Raw genomic sequence first — 17,579 nt, forward strand, 5'->3', positions numbered from 1 at the left:
ACAACTTGTGCAACTCCATTGCTCTTTACTGCAAAGATACCAACACGTGCCACAGGGCAGAGTAACACGCTGGCCCCACACAAATCATCCCGCACTTCCCAAACAAGACTTTTGGGATGGCTGCAGGTACGTCTTTGCAGCTGGCTGCTTCTTGAACCACCTGATTCAGACAGCTCCACAGCCTCTCCGCATTGACCTGGCTGCGGCTGCCTGCAGACTGTATGTACATCATGGGGTGTTGAGGTGATGGGAGGTTCAGCAGTCACATTGCTGTGTTTGGAAGAGTTACATATTTCAGAGTTTTCAGTAACTCCACATGATTCACAAAGTGGAAGCAAAACTCAAGTGTGTTTCTGAGTGCAGAGGGATTCTTCTAACACACAAGGACTCATGAGCTTGTAAAGCTCAAGGTGCCTGTAACTGCTAACACCCTTGGCTCTGCTTTGGGCTTTGAATCCACCCCCAGACAGGACATGTTTTTTCCACTTTTAGACGCCTGACTGGAGGTCAGCCCAGCTGTCCAGGTGTGCCCGAGGGTGCCCCCTGGGCCACGCTTGCTCCCTGGGGCAGGACGCCTGTGCCTGCAGCTCCATGAGCAACTCTGCAGCTAACACAGGGGCTGAACAAATTACAGGTAGTGTTATCTTGTCACCACAAATTGCAATAGCAGAAGGGAGGGAGGAGCACCCCGAGCCCACACCAGCTGTAGCTTCTTGCTGTCCTAAATCAAACCAGCTCGAAGCCCTCCACAAGCCCTATAGTGGCACTTTGCTGTAAGGAACAGCCGGCAGTCCTGCCGGGGGTAGGGAAGGGAGCCACGCACATCTCCTCCCTTCTTCACACTGGGGTTGTCAAGCTGGCAGGGAAATAATAAACACTTCTCTAAACTTCCTAAATGTCAAGAAAATATTTACAGGGCCCACTTCTGCAAAGCACGCACACCAGCCCAAAGGGCACACACGCACACTTCGCCAGGCACTGCCTGGCATGCTTTTTGCAATGATTTTTATTAAACATTTGTGGTTTTCCTGCTGCAAAACCCAGTGAAAGATTAATGCCAAAAAGTGACTCCTCTGGGGCTGAAACTGTCAGGGAGCCAGGACACAGGGAAGTACGGAGCCTGCGTGTTCATTCCTTCCCTAAGACATTTTACAGCCAGAGAAATAAGACCCAACCTGGCCAGGACTGCAGCACGTTTCGGAGGGAAATCTGTGCTAATGCTGACCGTGCTCTGGAGACACAGAGAAGACTTCAGGCCCACACTCGTGAACATTTCACCAGCAAATAAATTAATATAAAAACATTTCCCATGTATGTAAAATTTTTTTTTCTTTAAAATGCTATTGCTATGGTCTCCAATTTTCTCTAGGCTGTAATCGTAACTTTGCAATGCCTCCCAGCTGCTGAAATCTTGTGCTAGGCATGGAAATGGGCTGAGCATGGAGCTCAGCTCCTGGTAGACTTCCAGCATGGGCTGGAGCCACACCGTGATGCAACCAGAACAGGCAGGTTGGCACCAGGACAAGTGACATACTCGGGTTTGGTGTATGCCATAGAGCGCCACGGCCCCGCTTCTCTGCCAAACGTTCGTGCCGGTGTGGCTGTGGGGCAGATGAGCGTGAGCTCCTGCTCCAACACCCTACAGGGCAGCAATGGGTGCCCCAGCCTGCGCGTGGGAGGGCAGCGCTTTACCGCAGCATCAGCCCTCATTTATTTTCAGCTTCAAATATTACACTTTAATGAAGGTTTTCTAATGAGCTGCTTAGATAGTAATTAGAGGCCAGCACTGAAGAGGGAGATAAGTCTTGTGGGTATCTCGCCTTGCAAGAAAGGACCTGATAAGAAAGAACTCAATGATTTTCTTCTGGGATCTATTCCAACGACCAATTATCCCCTTGATACCACGCTGCTTAATCAGGAGCAGATTGAAAAAACACTTGACAGTGGCTGGTGATGAATGGGCCACTTTCCCAGCATTTTACAAGGGAAGGCTGGAGGCTTTATGCCAGTACCTGAGATAGGAGATGATCCAAATAGTGCTGATAGCTCATTTGATTTACATAAAATAATAATAAAAATTTTTTTTAAAGCTTCACATAGATGGAAGAATCATCAGCCTCATTTCCTGATGGGTTCTTATCTCAGCTATTCAAAGGGTTTAGGTTTTATTTAATTTCAGGTGCTGGGCTTCAGTGACTTGCTAATGCTGACCAGGAACCTGACTGCAGGTCCTTTGCTGTTTTGAGCACAACGGCTCCTGCTCTGCTGCAAGTGGTTCTCCCCCGGCAATTACACTGAACAGATGAGCTGAGCTGTGACAATTGTGAAGGACAAGATGACTCACAGACTTGGCTAAAAACTTACTAGTTATCCTCTAATGTTGTCGGAGAGTTAAGTAAGCTCGAACATTTTAATAGGCTTATTTTCTCACCATTCTACCGCCTCAGGTGATCCTTTGTGTTGCAACACAAAATACCGTATCATGGGATCATTAGAAAAAAGAAAGGGACGTGTTCAAACTGTCATTTTTTTCTGTCACACTCTGCCAGTGCCAATATTTGGTAGGGACTCTGGCAAACGGTACAAGTAGCAAATGGTGCAAACAGCAACAGTGCAAACAGATTTGGCAAATTGCAGAAATAACAGCCAGGAGGGATTTTTTTTTTAAGGCTGGAGTATTACTCACTATCTGCAGTGCAGCGTAGCTAGGAGATATAATTGTATAGCAGGACACAGGCAACAAAACCCCAGTGCTCACATGCATGTAAGGAGCACAAGCAAGGGCACATCAAGGGGTGCAAACATGGGAGTAGAAGCATATGTCCCTTCTTTAACTGGCAAAGGCAAAAGAAAACCTGCAAACCTGTCGTCTGCACAGTCAGACCTTGATTACAGGAGAACAGACACACACACAAGGAGTCCTGAATGCAGGATGGGAAGGGACTTGCTGTGTTCCTGAGGCTGGGCTTTGCTCCTGCAGTGCCATGTCCTCTAGTCCCCGCAGAAATTGCGTTAGTGTTTTTTCACAGTGGGACAAGGTGTGGAAACCTGCTTTCTTGGGGATTTGGAGCCTCCTTCTCATTTCCAGCCTGGCTTCATTCATGGCACTTTGCACCTTCATTCCTGTGTACTGTTGTCTTAGCTCCACATCTCTCTGCCATCCTACGTCCATGTCAACCCTCGCAGCCAGCACTAGCAGGGAGAGCCCCCCGCAGCCAGCCCCTCTCCTTAGATGACCACACAAGGCTTTTTTAGGTGTCCTCTTGTAAGGCAGCATCTTCATTTCCCTGATCTGCCTACAGATTTCCCTGCAGCTCCCATCTGACTTCCATCTGTTGGGGATCAGAACTGGACACTATCATCACACAGGGGTTACCCAACCAGGGTAAAGTCAGAGCAAAGACCCTTCTAGCCCAGGAAACCTGCCTTGGACACTCAGTGGGCACTGATGCTCAGGGCACAGTTTCACGGCACAGCGGAGCCATCTTCAAAGCTCCTTGCTGCCAAGAGGGGACTTCTCAGGAACCCCCCTTCCCTGACCCCCTCTCAGTGCCTGCTCACACCCTTGGACTGGTCCTGGCACAACCTCAGATCACAGAGGAGCCATTCACCTTGCAAGCATGGAAATACCACCTCCTTTTTTTGGGCCTGTTTTCTGCTGTTGCAGTGCACTGAACTGGCTTCCTGGCTGGTCACAGGAGACTCAGCGGCCGCTTGAGCTCAGGAGAGCGCACCAAGGAGAGGTAGGTGGAGCGGGACCTTCTCCTTCAACAGCAGTGACATGTTAGTCAGGTCATCCAATGAATCACATCCTGTGAGACAGAAAGGAAAGCAGGGCATGGAAAAGTGAATGATCCTCAGGTTTCAAGCAGAAACACTCTCAGGACATCAGGGAACACAGACAGCTCCATCACAACATCCCACAACCAAAAGCGGGACCCCTGCACCACACATTTGGTTTCTACATCATACCACAACAGGCTCCAAACTCAACTATGCATCACACAGAAAAGGGCAGTGCTGCTTCTCCTCCCCTTCCTCCTCTGCCCTTTTCCAGTGGCTCAAGGGCTGACTTGTGCACAGGTGCCTTTTGCATTGTTGGAGTCTGTCTGGCTCCAGGTGATCATCCGCTCCACACCAGAGCAGAAATCCAAGCTGCACACCCCTCTGTGCCTGACTCCTTGACTCTGTCATTTCATCTCACTCCTTGTTTTCCTATTCTGAAGGGCATCCAGTTCTTTGTGCGTAATTTCCCCCAACTCCTTTGTTTTGATGATGATTCCCAATTACGGGTAATTACCAAATTTCATTAGCAATTTCTGTGTTTTGTGCCAAGGCCATTAAAAATGTGAAATAGCATCATTTCCAAGGCCAATTTTTGAGAAACCCATCTAGCACAGTCTTCACAGCCCAGCACCTTCCTCTTCCAATTGATTTAATATTTCTCCTTTACTGAAGACCAGACAAATTAGATATATCCTGTCTGCTTTGTTGAGAAGATCAGTTTTTTTTATCTACTCTGGCATCACTTACTTTCAGAAAATCTGTATCTCGTCTTATCCATTTTCCATGTTCTTAATTATTCTCTATTTTAATGTTTATTCTAAAGCTTTGCATACTAATAGATTCACACTAATAGACTCCTACGTGCCAAGAACACATTCTCCCTGCCCCAATAAATAGACGTCTATTTGCTGTTCTCCAGCCAAACCATCCAACCCCTGTGGTTTGACAGATTTATTACAAACCCTTCTTCTGTGACTTCAGCTTTGTGCCAGCCCTTTCTCATTTCTGGAGGAGATGCTAGCTGGTCCTACCTGTTTGCATGCTTGAAGATCATTGACTGCTGCTTCCATGTTGGTTGTGGCATCTCCCATCCCCATACACCGCCACCCATCATCCTGCCTCTCTCCCCTTGACCAGCATCCCCATTGCTACCAAAAACCTGGGCAAAGTTTTCATTTTGTTTCTTTCAGGACTATACGTAGATTATCTTTCATCTCTGTCCCATCCTCAGTGCATAGCAGCCCCACTTCCCTTTTCCTTTATATGGCTGCACAGTTTCCAAGAGTTGTGCAACCTATCTTTTGCTATTTCCTTTAATAACCGTGACAAGATTGGACTCTGCCTTACTTTCACACTTGCTTTACAAAAATTGCTTTTTAGTACTGGCCTTTTCTCTGTTGCCTGTGGACTCCCTGATCTCCCTCAGCAGCACCTCTTCCTCCCACCCACCAGCCTCATAGCCCATTCCTTGTCCTTTCAGATCCTCAAGACCCTGCCTCACTGCCATGGGAAATGGACAGGGCTTGCTGTCAGCAGGAGGGAGCTGCTGGTGACTCACAGTCTTCCTGGCTGCGAGGCCATGGGCCATCCTGTTTGTGTTGGGCCAGGGGAGCAGGAGCCTTCACAGGAGAGCTTAATGCTACCTTGGACCTGGCAAGTGGGCAGAGACGTCCTGCCAGAGGGAGCGATGATGCTCAAAATGTGCCCATTAGCTAAAGCCCTCCATGCCTTCTGCAGTGCCGAGCCCATACTTGGCTGTCAGAGGAGTAACTTGGGCAGGTGCTCGTGTCTGCCCCAGCCAGCCTGGTGCAGCTCCAGGGGCTGGGGCAGATTCTTGGAATCAAACAGAACTCGATAATGATTATTATTATTTTTAGATCTTTCCTTTCAGCCACTCTCCAAAGCAGGCTGAGGCTCTGCTGAGCTGTACAGCACAGAGTGCCTTTAGTGCGTACCCACAAATATCCACAAAATTGGAGGAAAGAGGTAGGTGGGAGGAGGGAAACCCTAGGAACTTGCCTTGGGAAATAGCTCTGCACTAGCACGTCTTGCTGGAGGAAGAGTGCCCCGGTCACCAACAAAGGCTTGCTGTGCAGCAGCAGCACTGCCAGAGGGTCCTGCCCACACACCCAGCTTGCGGATACCCGCGGTTGCCGGAGCAGAGAGCAAACCCCCCAGGAGCAGGACTCCAAACCTGTAGTTCTGCATAAAGTCACTCCTCTGGAGCACCTTTTCTGGAACAGCTCTCCCCTCCGGCAGGAAGAGAAATGGGAGCCTGTTAGTCAGCTGCATGCTCCGGCCACAGGCTGTTTGTGCACCAGGGCTCGGGGCCTCACTACCTGAGAAGGTTTTTTACCGGAGAGGAGGAAAGGAAAAGTGCTTCAAAGGAGGACAAGAAGCATTGCAGCTCTTGGAGTGGCTCCAGCCTTGGCTGGGAATTTGAGACATGCCTTGGAGGGGATGGGAGTCCCCTTGGAAGATAATCAGAGATTTCGAGTCTCTCCTACTTCCTTCTATTTACCAAGTCAGCGAAGCCAGAAAGCTGGTTCTCCACCCCAACCCCACATGTGACAGCCTCTCTGCTCATGGCAGGACTGAGGGACAGCTCGATGTGAGGCTCCTGACGGCCCCCTGGGAGCTACAGCCACTGGGGGAAGGGGGTGTCAGGCTGCAGGAGAGTTTCCAAGCCCCCACTGCGGCCAAGAGCAGGGCAGTGAGATGCAGTGCTGGAGCCATCTCACTTCCTAAGGGCTCGTCCCCATCATGGGACACACATCCCATGGGCACCTGAGATGCTGGGGCAATGCTAGCCCTTGTAGCATGAGGAAAGACCACTCTGACCATCTCCTCCTGTTCAACCAGGGCTGCCCATGGTGTGCTCAGTGCTGTGCTGGCTCCTGCCAGCCCTGGGTTGGACAACTGTCTTGCTTGCTCCCCTCTCAGCCTGCCAGCCTCACATCGGCCTCTTATAGAATCATAGAATCATTTAGGTTGGAAAAGACCTTCAAGATCATCGAGTCCAACCATCATCCATGCCCACTAAACCATGTTCTGGAGTACCTTGTCTACGTGCTTTTTGAATACCTCCAGGGATGGTGACTCAACCACTTCCCTGGGCAGCCTGTTCCAATGTCTGACAACCCTTTCAGTAAAGCAATTTTTCCTAATATCCAACCCAAACCTCCCCTGCCACAACTTGAGGCCACTTCCTCTCATCCTATCTCCAGCCACCTGACAGAAGAGACCAGCACCCACCTCACTACAACCCCCCTTCAGGTAGTTGTAGAGAGCCATAAGGTCTCCCCTCAGCCTCCTCTTCTCCAGACTAAACAGCCCCAGCTCCCTCAGCTGCTCCTCATAAGACTTGTGCTCCAGGCCCCTCATCAACTTGGTTGCCCTTCTCTGGACACGCTCCAGCACCTCAATGTCTTTCTTGCAGTGAGGGGCCCAAAACTGAACACAGGACTCAAGGTGCGACCTCACCAGTGCTGAGTACAGGGGAACAATCACTTCTCTGCTCCTGCTGGCCACGCTACTTCTGATACAGGCCAGGATGCCGTTTGCCTTCTTGGCCACCTGGGCACACTGCTGGCTCATCTTCAGCTGGATGTCAACCAGCACCCCCAGGGCTTTCTCTGCCGGGCAGCTTTCCAGCCACTTTCCAAGACTGTAGTGTTGCATGCAGCTGTTGTGACCAAAGTGCAGGACCCAGCACCTGATCTTGTTGAACCTCATACAGTTGGCCTCAGCCCATCAATCCAGCCTGTCCAGATCCCTCTGTAGAGCCTTCTTACCCTCGAGCAGATCAACCCTCCCTCCCAACTTGGTGTCATCTGCAAACTTGCTGAGGGTACACTTGATCCCCTCGTCCAGATCATGGATAAAGATATTAAACAGAACGGGGCCCAACACCGAGCCCTGGGGAACACCACTTGTGACCCTCCACCAACTGGATTTCACCCCATTCACCACAACCCTCTGGGCTCGTCCATCCAGCCAGTTTTTCACCCCGTGAAGAGTACACTTGTCCAAGCCATGAGACACCAGCTTCTCAAGGAGTATGCCATGAGAGACAGTGTCAAAGGCCTTGCTGAAGTCGAGGTAGACAACATCCACAGCCTTTCCCTCATCCACTAGGCGGGTCACCTGGTCATAGAAGGAGATCAGGTTGGTCAAGCAGGACCTGCCTTTCATGAACCCATGCTGACTGGCCCTGATCCCCTGGTTGTCCTGCACATGCCATGTGAGCGCTCTCAAGACGAACTGTTCCATGATCTTCCCCGGTACTGAGGTCAAGCTGACAGGCCTGTAGTTCCCCGGATCCTCCCTCCGACTCTTCTTGTAAATGGGCATCACATTGGCAAGCCTCCAGTTGCCATTGGCAAGGTCTCCAGTCATCTGGGACCTCCCCTGTTGACCAGGATTGCTGATAAATGATGGAGAGTGGCTCTTGCCATGCTACAGCAACCTGCCTGTGTCTGCAGCTTCTCTGAGCCATTGCAGTGCTTTATAGGCATAGTGGTGCTGGCTGGACTGGCAGGAATCAGGCTGGAAGGGCTCATCCAGACCAACAAGTCCAGTGTCCATTAATCACTGGCCGCTCACAGCACAAGGGTCTCTGCAGCAAGTCTGTTCTGCATGTCTGCACTACAGCTGTGATCCTGCAATGGGCAAACTGCATTGGAGGGATATTCTCCAGCAAGAGAATTTAACAGCCATTTTAATAGCTGTCTGCCCTCCCCTGTGTGTGTGCTCAAGGGAGATCCCTTCCTCTCCATACATTTCCTTTCACTACCTTAACAGAGGAAGAAACTCCAAATATTTCTCAGACAGACTCCAGCTCTTGCAATACTGGATTAAGTTTAACGCAGAACTTTTCTGCACTCAGCAGCAGAAGAATTAAACACCAGCAGGATGCGGATGACCATGCACCCTCTGTGCTTCATGGGACCAGGAGTCAAAGCAACATCCTCCTCCTCTGCAAGATGCTGAGGGATTCCAGGAAGGGCTCTTGGATGAAGAAATCCAAGCAAAACCCCCAAAGCAGCGGAGGGACCTGGGGTGTTTGCAGAGAGGCTGCTCCCTACTGACATTTCCTTCTGGTTCAGCTTCACAGATTGACCTGGAACCTCACACTGCATCTTGTAGGCAGCAAAATCCCTCCATTCACAAAGTCCCAGGGCCTTTGGGCCATGTCCATGTTGGGTAGAAAAACATAATCAGATTCCTCAGAAGTCAGACACAAGTTCAGGGAATAACCGGAGCCTGATGACACATTATAGTCACAGTGATGTTTATACAAAGCAGTAAAGGTCACACACTGACTAAGTAACTTGGGTCTAACAGCTAAGGGCAGCCAAGAGACACGTAAGAGTACCCCTGGCACCTTACAGGGCACAGAGCCATCACTTTACCCCCACATGCCTCAGTTTCCCTAGCTCTACCAGTAGCTATAGGAAACTGGTTGCTTTTCAAGGGCATGGAGAGAGCTCATTAACTAGTGGCAAGAAAGCAGCTCGAGACCCTCCAAGGGCTGCTGCTAGAGCCACACCAGAAGTTACTGCACCCCAAGCTGGTTCACAGCACTCAGCCGAGAAGGAAAGTTCAATCCCTGTTGCAAACACTTGGCAAAACAACTAACTGACTGGGCACTGGCTAATGCTGCTCATCCACAGCTGTGTTGTCTTGGACCTCCCCCAGCCCCAGCTCCCATCAACAGGGGCATGAACTGTGAAAGGAGTGAGAGAGGCTTTAAGTGCTGCAGATTCCCTTGGCGCTGCCACGGGAGGCATCCAGCTCTCTTCACTGCTCCTGTCAAGAACTATTTTCCAGCCAGGAGGCTCTTCCAGCACCGATGTACAGAGACAGGAATCCACAGCAAGGCAGGAACCCAAGCGCATGGGCTGAGAGAGGCTTTGACACTCATTTTCCCATCAAAGGAAGTGCAACGTCCTGCCTTCACCCAAAAATGCCATACATGCTCTCACATTGCTCCCATAAAGTCTAGGCTCCACCGTCCCCTTTCCAGTTCCCAGGCAGATGTGCAGTGCTGTGCCTCACCGAGGTGTCAGTAAGGATTCAGACATGCAAATACGAAGGCAAGCGTGTGCATGTTGCAACAAGGAGGAGGCTGTTCGGCACAGGGACTTGGCTCCTCTTGTGAACAGATTCAGGGAACATGCTCATGAAAAACCTAAGTCTCCAAATATTTTATTTTGATCCATGAGCCTGGCAAGATCTCCTGTGAACATCCACTCAGTTGGGACTACATGGGCCTCAGAGGAAGAAGTGGGAGTGGTAGGAAGTCAGAGACAGACCCGAGCAAGGCTCGGGCTTGGGTTTGGGCAGACTGCTGGGAAACCAGAGGGTACAGCTGGAGCAGAAACACAGGGAAAGGCCTGAATTTTCCTCTGAAATGCAAGGATGCTGAGCATGCTGTTTCAGTCTGAAAGGGATGCTGCTCTCTCAGCCCCGGCGTCCTGCAGCTGCCTCTCATCTAGGAGACACATGGGCATGTCTGGGGTCAGACTGGTTCCTCCAAACACTCCTGCCATGATGCTAAACTGAAGGGAAACTCTCAGTAGCATAGGGCTGTAGATCTGTTGGAGAAGCAGAGCCTTTCAGTCTTTCTAAATAAACATAGAAGCCTTGATATTTAAGGACAAAAAGCTTTTCTACTAATGGCTTTTGGTTTGTGTGTTTGAGCAAAGGCTTCTTGGACACCCCCTCAGGCTGACTGAAGAACTGGGGATCAATAACAAGCTGAATGGATCCTGCTCAGCACAGATCAAATCACGGCAAGAGGTACCAGCATCCAGTCAGCAAGCTGTGATGGAGCAAGACGCATCCTATCTTGGCTCAAGAACTTCACGTGATGAGGAATCAACCCCCTTCCTACAGATGTTGCACACACCAACAGCAAAGCCCAAATCTTACATCCTGTGAGGGTGAGCAAGGAGCTCAGCTTGATGTGGCCTTCTGCAGGACAGCAAAAATGAGCCCATCCCTTTGAGTGGTAACTGGAGAGAGAGTGCTCAACTCAGCAGCCAGCACATCATCTGTATGGGACATGGATTTTCAAATAGTCTTGACGGCTCAAGTGCCAGTCTCTGTGTGACACTGATGGCCAGTGTCAGTGTCCATCGGCATGGCCCACGGTACCTGCAGTACCCTGCAATAGTTGAGGTGAGCACAGCCCCTTCATCTCCAGGCTGCCAGCACATTCACACAAAAATGTGAACTGGTTGTTCATACATCTAGCGGTTGGTTGAAACAGAAATGGCATGTCAGAAAAAGGAAAGCAGCAGGTCAGACTCTCCTTCCAGGGAAAATCCAGGAAAGTCCATGGATATAAAGTGCTGAGAAGAGCTGAGACAGTGGGAACATGAAATCAGCCAACTGCCCTTCTGCACTGAGACATTAAATTCAAATGAGGCCCCAGTGGGAATCTAAGGCAAACTTACCGCCAGGATAAAGGCTGCCTTTCGCATGGCTGGCAGCGACTACATTGCAAACCCCTGAAGTCAGTATCGATTTCCATTCACAGGTACAGAGAGGCTTCAGAACAAGCCTGTGACATGGAAGATGCTGTGACTGGGCTCCCAGTACCCTCCAGTCTGGTGTATTTTGTGATTACTGACCTTACAGTGGGAAGCTCAGGCTGAGGAAATATGCTCCTTTTTATTTCACGCCTCCATGAGAAACTAAGGGTATTTCTGTTGAATTAGCCCGAGTGGCTGCTTTTCTGCTTTTCTGCACAGACCGGAGTGAGGTGCAGAGATGTTCAGACCCCAAGCCTCAGCTGTGGCTCCACGTGATGGATTATTTATTTCTGTAACCAAACACTAGATACATCATCTAAAACAGAGATGTTAAGAAGAGCCTCAAACCTTCTATCTTTATTCTTCTCTTTCCCCCTTTTTTAACTGTACAGGATAAAGAACAGCAGAAACAGGTGAATGGTTTCATTATTTGGGAAACCCTCCTGGCAGACACACTTAGCAGAGTGGACTCAAGCAACCTCCTGTTCCTTACTCTATATTGTACATTTCTGTAGCTGTCTCATATCTGGAAGAAAATGTCTGATCTCCTGTCAACCTTGGAGTTTGTATATTTACATTTGTCCAAATCCAAGGAGAGGCCATGAAAAGCACTGCTTTTTGTTGGGAATTAGAAAAGAGGAAAAGCTTGAAGAGGTGAGGTGACCGCTGGTGAGTCCACAGTAGCATGACTGTGCCATCATCTACTCAAACCAAACACTGACATCTCCACCTCAGCTGCTCACCTCCAGCTCAGTGCTGCTGTTCAACATGAGCTCTAGGGACAGGGTCTTGCTCTCATTGCCTGGTTAGCTGTGGGAGAGTCAAGTCCTCTTTCATGACTCAGCTCTGAGTCGCTCAAAACGATGATGTCTTCCTACCCAACCCCAGAGAGGCAGGGATCTAGAGACACGTTTCTTTTGTTCATTTGAGGAAACCCCAGGACATGCTCAAGCCAGTATCTGGTTCAAAGGAGAAAGGTGAAAGCTCAGAAATTAGGGCTTTAGCAACCAAAATCCCCATCACCCCCCCTGCCGGGACCAACTGTACACCCAAGGTGAAATAGCCTGAGTGCTAAGAGAGGACTCGATGGCAGGTATTCGACATAGCAGATCTCCCTGTCCCTGGCACAATGGATGTGGCTGTTGCTGCTCCAGTGCAGCTCAGTACTCTTGATCCAAAACAGATCAATACTTTAAGTTCATACAGCCCAGGATTTTCTGTGGGCTTTCATGGTGTCAGGCACACAAAACTCACAAAGCTCAAAACCACTTTAAGTCCCTGATCCATGTGAGTGGCTGGAAATCCCCCTGAGACGCAGAGCGCCTGCTGCAGCCAGGGCTGGCAGCCGTGCTGTGCTGTGCCGTGCCGTGCAGTGCCGGGGGAGTGGGCTGGGACAGTGCTGCCTGGGTGCCTCGCAGTGTGTGCTGTCCCTGGCAGGAAGCCATTTGTCTGTGAGGCAAGGAAACAAGGAGGTTTTGGAGATGGCAATCCCATGCAGCTTCTCGCTGCTTTTCCCAGCTACTGATCCAAGAGTGCCTGTGTTTACTTCCAGCCTTCCTCTCTGCTCTGCTGCCAAGCAGCCTTAAGGACCGGATGCAAACCACTCCACCAGGAAATGCGCTGGATCGCATCAGATAAAAAGGCCATTGCACAGGGACACTTCGCTGGCATTAACCCTGCTCTACCTGGGTCCCACCAAGGTAACCGCAGGCCAGAGTTACTGGCAGGCAAGCCGACCCCATGCATCCCCAGGTTTCTACTACTGGAATCTAAGTTGTCATAGCTGGGGCTGCTCCGCAACACGACGGTGCTGCTGCAGCTTGAATCACATCCAAGTGGCACAGAGTTACTCGCAGGCAGGTAGGACGGATGTGCCAAGTGCTCCTGGCTGTGGCCCCGGGTTCAAACCCCACGCACCAGCTGGAGCAGCTCCTTCACAGCGGCGTGATGGTGGGAAACGCATGAGATGGGGCACTACGCCTGCAGGAGCCGTGGCTCCAGAGGGTTTGGCCTGTGGTGCAGACAGACTGACTTCACCAGGGTCTTTTGATTGACCCACCGGTCTGAAAGAGCTTTCAATGAGCAAATGAGATGGGATTGCCCTGCGGGTCGTAGCAGCTTACCAGACACTGACCATGGATTGATGGGCCCTGGCTCAGCCTCTCCTATGCTGAAAGCAAGGGCACGTGCTGCCTCCTCGGGCTGTCCGGGCACGGTGGAATGCCGGGCATGGCTGCGGGTGCCCACTCAAAACCTGCCAGGACCTTCCCCCAAAGGCATAACCCTCAGCACCACTGTAAGGCTTAGACACTAAGGCAGGGCTCAGAAGACCAGGCCTGGCTCTGGCACAGCTTCTCCTGTCAACCTGGATGTGTTGTGTCCCCCATTTCCCAGCTGTGAAGCCATCGCTCTCCCAGGCCCACGTGCTCTCTGTGGCACAGTGTGTCTCTGCCATGTGCTGAGGGCACCACCAGCCATGGGCTCCCAGTCTCCACTTAGCAGGGGAGGTGAGGCAGGAAAGCAAGTAGCAATGAAAGGCAAAAATGCATTGAACTGTCAGAAAAGCACAGCGCTTCTCTGCAGAAGATGTTTTTATTTTCCACACATTTGCAGTCTCCTGGCCCTGCTGGCCAGCTGGCAGATGGGTATGGGTCTAGGCTATCTGAGCACCCACTGCTTTCTTCTCCCTCCACCTTTTTGCACATTTGCAAAAAGCAAAGCTCAAAGCGTGTGACCATTGTGTTGGGTCCGCAAGGCTCGCAGGGGACTGCTGCGGGGCCAGTCCCACCACGCAGAGTCAGTGCTGCTGGGTATGAGCCCTGATGCCACAGCTGATGGCTGACACTTCTCCTTTAGCAAGAGGAGGACAGTGCACAGCTGTTACCCTCCTGTTCTGGCTGAGGCAGGCGGCTGCTACAGGAGCCAGGTAAGAACTAACCCGACAGCTCGAGTGAGGTCAACACTGAAGTGACAGTCTAACAGAGCGTGGAAGGAAATCTCTGAGCAATCCCTTCTCACCACCTAGCCCACCATCTTTCCTTAATTATCCCAAATACTCCAGTTAGCAGTCTCCCTTAAACCACACTTGTCCCGTCTCCTTTTCCTCTTCTTGGTGAGGGCTGCCGTGAGCCACCCAGGAGCAGGCTGGCTGGTTCCAGTGCGGCGGTGGTCAGAGGGCAGAGGGAGGGGAGAGGACCTCTGCTCTTCCTCAGCTCCATTCCCAAACCAAACTCCATCTGCACTGAGAAACGCCAACATTTCCATTATGGGAGAAAGGAAAAGAAAATCTACAAATATCTGACTCCCTAGCAAAGCCATTCTCCCTGGCAGACTGGCAGCAGGCTGAGCAGTGAGTGACAAGAAGCCACAAATAAATCATTCTGGCCATGTCTGCACATGTTAAGATCCACTTCATCTTCCCTGCATTTTAAGCAAGACAAAGGCTATTTTAAACTGACCTTCAATAATACATGACCCTATTGCTATACTGACTTGCTGGGGTAGCAGTTGACCTGATTTTGCTTTTACCAAGGACCAACCATTGCATTAAGCCAACACATCCAAAAGACAAATCCTGCCTGGGCTTGAGGATGGGAGCAGGAGAATGGGCCATCACCAGTGTTTGGTTGCCTAAATCAAGGGCTGAGCAGAAGGCCCAGCCACCCCTTTTGTCTCCTTTGCTTAAAGCAGGCTGCGCCCAGGCTCTGCAAAATCACCCAATTTCACCCCATTCCAGCGAGCAGCAGAATTGCTGACAGGGCAGAACTTCTGCACACCAAAGCTTGGTCGTGCAGAGGTAGGAGGCTCCCTTTTTTGGAAGAATACCTGGCAAAAAAAAAGCTATTTAATAGCTTTGACATGCTTTAGACCAACCGTTAGCCCTGTTCTGCTAATCCCTTCTCAGCGCTGCTTGCACACTTGCCTGGGTCTGCAGGGAAGTGATCCTGTGTTTGACATACTTGTTATTGTGTCTAGCTCGCTCTCACGCTTACTGGCCCAGGGCCAGACAGCAGAAGGACGTAACCTTGAGCTGGGCCAAACCCTGCCTTTCCCAGCGATTGAAATGGGAGAGGGTCTGAAGCAGGAAAAACAAGGAGGCAGCTTTTCCCTTTCTTTCGGTGGCAATTCCCCCACCCTGCCGGGCCTGCCCAGCACACACACATTCCTGACATGGTGCCAGGATGGACATCAGGCAGCCCACGGGGAGCAAACGCTCCATCGGGGCGGAGGCAGAGTCCTGGAGGCTCCGCTGAGGCCAGAAGGAAACCTGCAGCTCCCTGTGAAGGTCGATACGAGGCTGACTCACCCAGCCAGTGCTGCACAAACAGGCCCGGCAAGTGAAATGTCCTCACAAAACCATCCCCCGAAGTCCAGACGGAGATGAATCCAGAGCAGCTTGACACCAGGTCTGCTCTGGGGTTGATGTCTTGCATTTCTGCCAGTCCTTAACCTGAGCTGAAACACGCTGTGCTATTGCTGTAGCTCCAACCATAGTGATTAGAGCATCCAACTCACACCTCACGGACATACATTTCCTCTACAAACTCCTGGCAAAGCCTGCTTGCTGCCCCACCATGCCCATGCATGACAGCTATCCCTCCCCATCACCCTCACAACTGGGTGATGCTGGGGGGAAATGGGGACATGCCAGGGTGCAACACGCTCTGCACCACCAAACATGGCTTCCTGCGCCTCCGGGCTGTCAGCCAGCACTTCCACCGATGTCACATTTACCTTAAGCAAATCTAGAAGAGAATCCCTTTCAGCTCTCCTCCGGGCTTTGCACGAGACTTCCAAAACCCACCTTGGCCAGATGGAGCACCGACTGGGCAAGGTTTGTAGCCCAGCCAGCACGAGTCATGGATGATGCCCTTCGTCAGCTCACCCGACAAAGCAAGCAATGCTTCAAAACCATGTTCAGTGACCAGCACACAGCTTGCAAAGGGCTTTCTGGAGCACATTTGATCAGCAAAGATTCTTCTCATTACCTTCTTGAAATAACCTTGGTTATGATCTTGCCTATGAACATGCCTGATCCTTAAGGGTATGTTTGAGCTTCAAAAAGGTTGTCTGAATTAGGATGCACTAAAAAAAGGCATCTTTCAGGTTTTACAGTGATGTTTTCCCTGCCAAGTGGTCCAGCTGCTGGATCCTGAACTGAAACTATGCTGTTTCCACCTCCCATCATGATCACCTACCTGGGGAAATTAATGCAACTTCACAAATAATGGTCAGGAGATGCTCTGGGGACAGATATTGGGCCACAAATGGGGCAGGAGTTCTCTGACAATCAAAAAAAAGCAATGCCAAGGCAATGTATGATTTACAAAAACTGCAGCAAGGTCTGCTAGGGCTTAAGGTCTGTCATTACTGACAGCTCCGCAGCAGCCAGGCCACCTTCTGCCAGGTCAGCTCCTTGACCATATTCTCAAGATAGGAGATACAACCTGCTCCTGAGGAGACACTGTGTCCACCTACCATGGTCTAGAGACAGATCTGCAAGAAAATGCCAAAGATGTCTCCTCTTTCTAACAGGAATGACTTCACAGAGATGTTCCTAACCAGCTTCAAGACAGCTGTGCCAGGCTTTGCCAGCCAAGGCCATGGCAGCAGCAAATGCTGTTCATTTCTCACTCAGTACGACAGAGCAGAGGCAAGGCGGGCAGGGCAGGCAGGGTTCTCCGGGCAGGCTCTGTCTCCTGGCCCGGGGGCTGTCCCTGGGAAATCCGGTGCTGCCCCGAGGGGCGCCGCTCAGGTCGGCTGGGCTCCGCTCGCCCACAGGCATGGAAGCACTTGTGAATGAGGATCCAGGGTCCGGGAGCAGCAATCAGGGAAGGAAGCACCAGGCCCGGGACACTTGCAGATGAGACAGGAAGGGATTACACATATCCCACCGATCCGAACATGCGTCCCCCTCGAACAAAGCCATTCCTGCTTCTCTGTGCAGCCAGGGCTGGGAACGGGCTCCCAGCTGCTCTGGGAACGCTGCGGATCACTTTCCTTTCCCACTGTCAGCACCTGCTTAGAGGTTACTTCCTACGACCTTCAGGGTAACCCCGTATCACGGTTTTACTGCCCTGAGAAAGAGATGGGGATGATAAACCAGTGTGAAGACGAGAAGCCCCCTCCCTCCCCCTTGCGATCCCTCCAGCCCCAGCGGACGCACAGCCTTTGCGAGTGCCTGGGGTCTGTGCTGCAGAGCCGAGTCCCCTGAGGGCAGCCTGCGTGCACTCTCTCCCATCAAGCTAGAGA

At 51.1% G+C, this 17,579-nt stretch overlaps 1 protein-coding gene across 22 annotated transcripts in view; it reads right to left on the reverse strand.

The window, feature by feature from the left end:
* Positions 1-17,579, reverse strand: part of EXD3 (exonuclease 3'-5' domain containing 3) — a 296,945-nt gene that overhangs the window by 72,811 nt on the left and 206,555 nt on the right. The window contains exon 21 of one of the 22 annotated variants that reach the window (XR_012654086.1): positions 3,612-3,812. The exons of 19 other annotated variants lie outside the window; for them this stretch is intronic. Coding sequence is in view for 2 of the 3 variants with exons in the window: in XM_075054969.1 (XP_074911070.1) it covers positions 14,536-14,568 (33 nt within the window). In the remaining variant the exon portion in view is untranslated. Of the gene's footprint in view, positions 1-2,098; positions 3,813-14,305; positions 14,569-17,579 lie in introns of those variants that run through there. 2 more of the 22 variants (XM_075054970.1, XM_075054969.1) reach the window with 2 other exon arrangements.

The sequence above is a fragment of the Buteo buteo genome, chromosome 23, assembly GCF_964188355.1.
Source record: "Buteo buteo chromosome 23, bButBut1.hap1.1, whole genome shotgun sequence".
Lineage (NCBI taxonomy): Eukaryota > Metazoa > Chordata > Aves > Accipitriformes > Accipitridae > Buteo > Buteo buteo.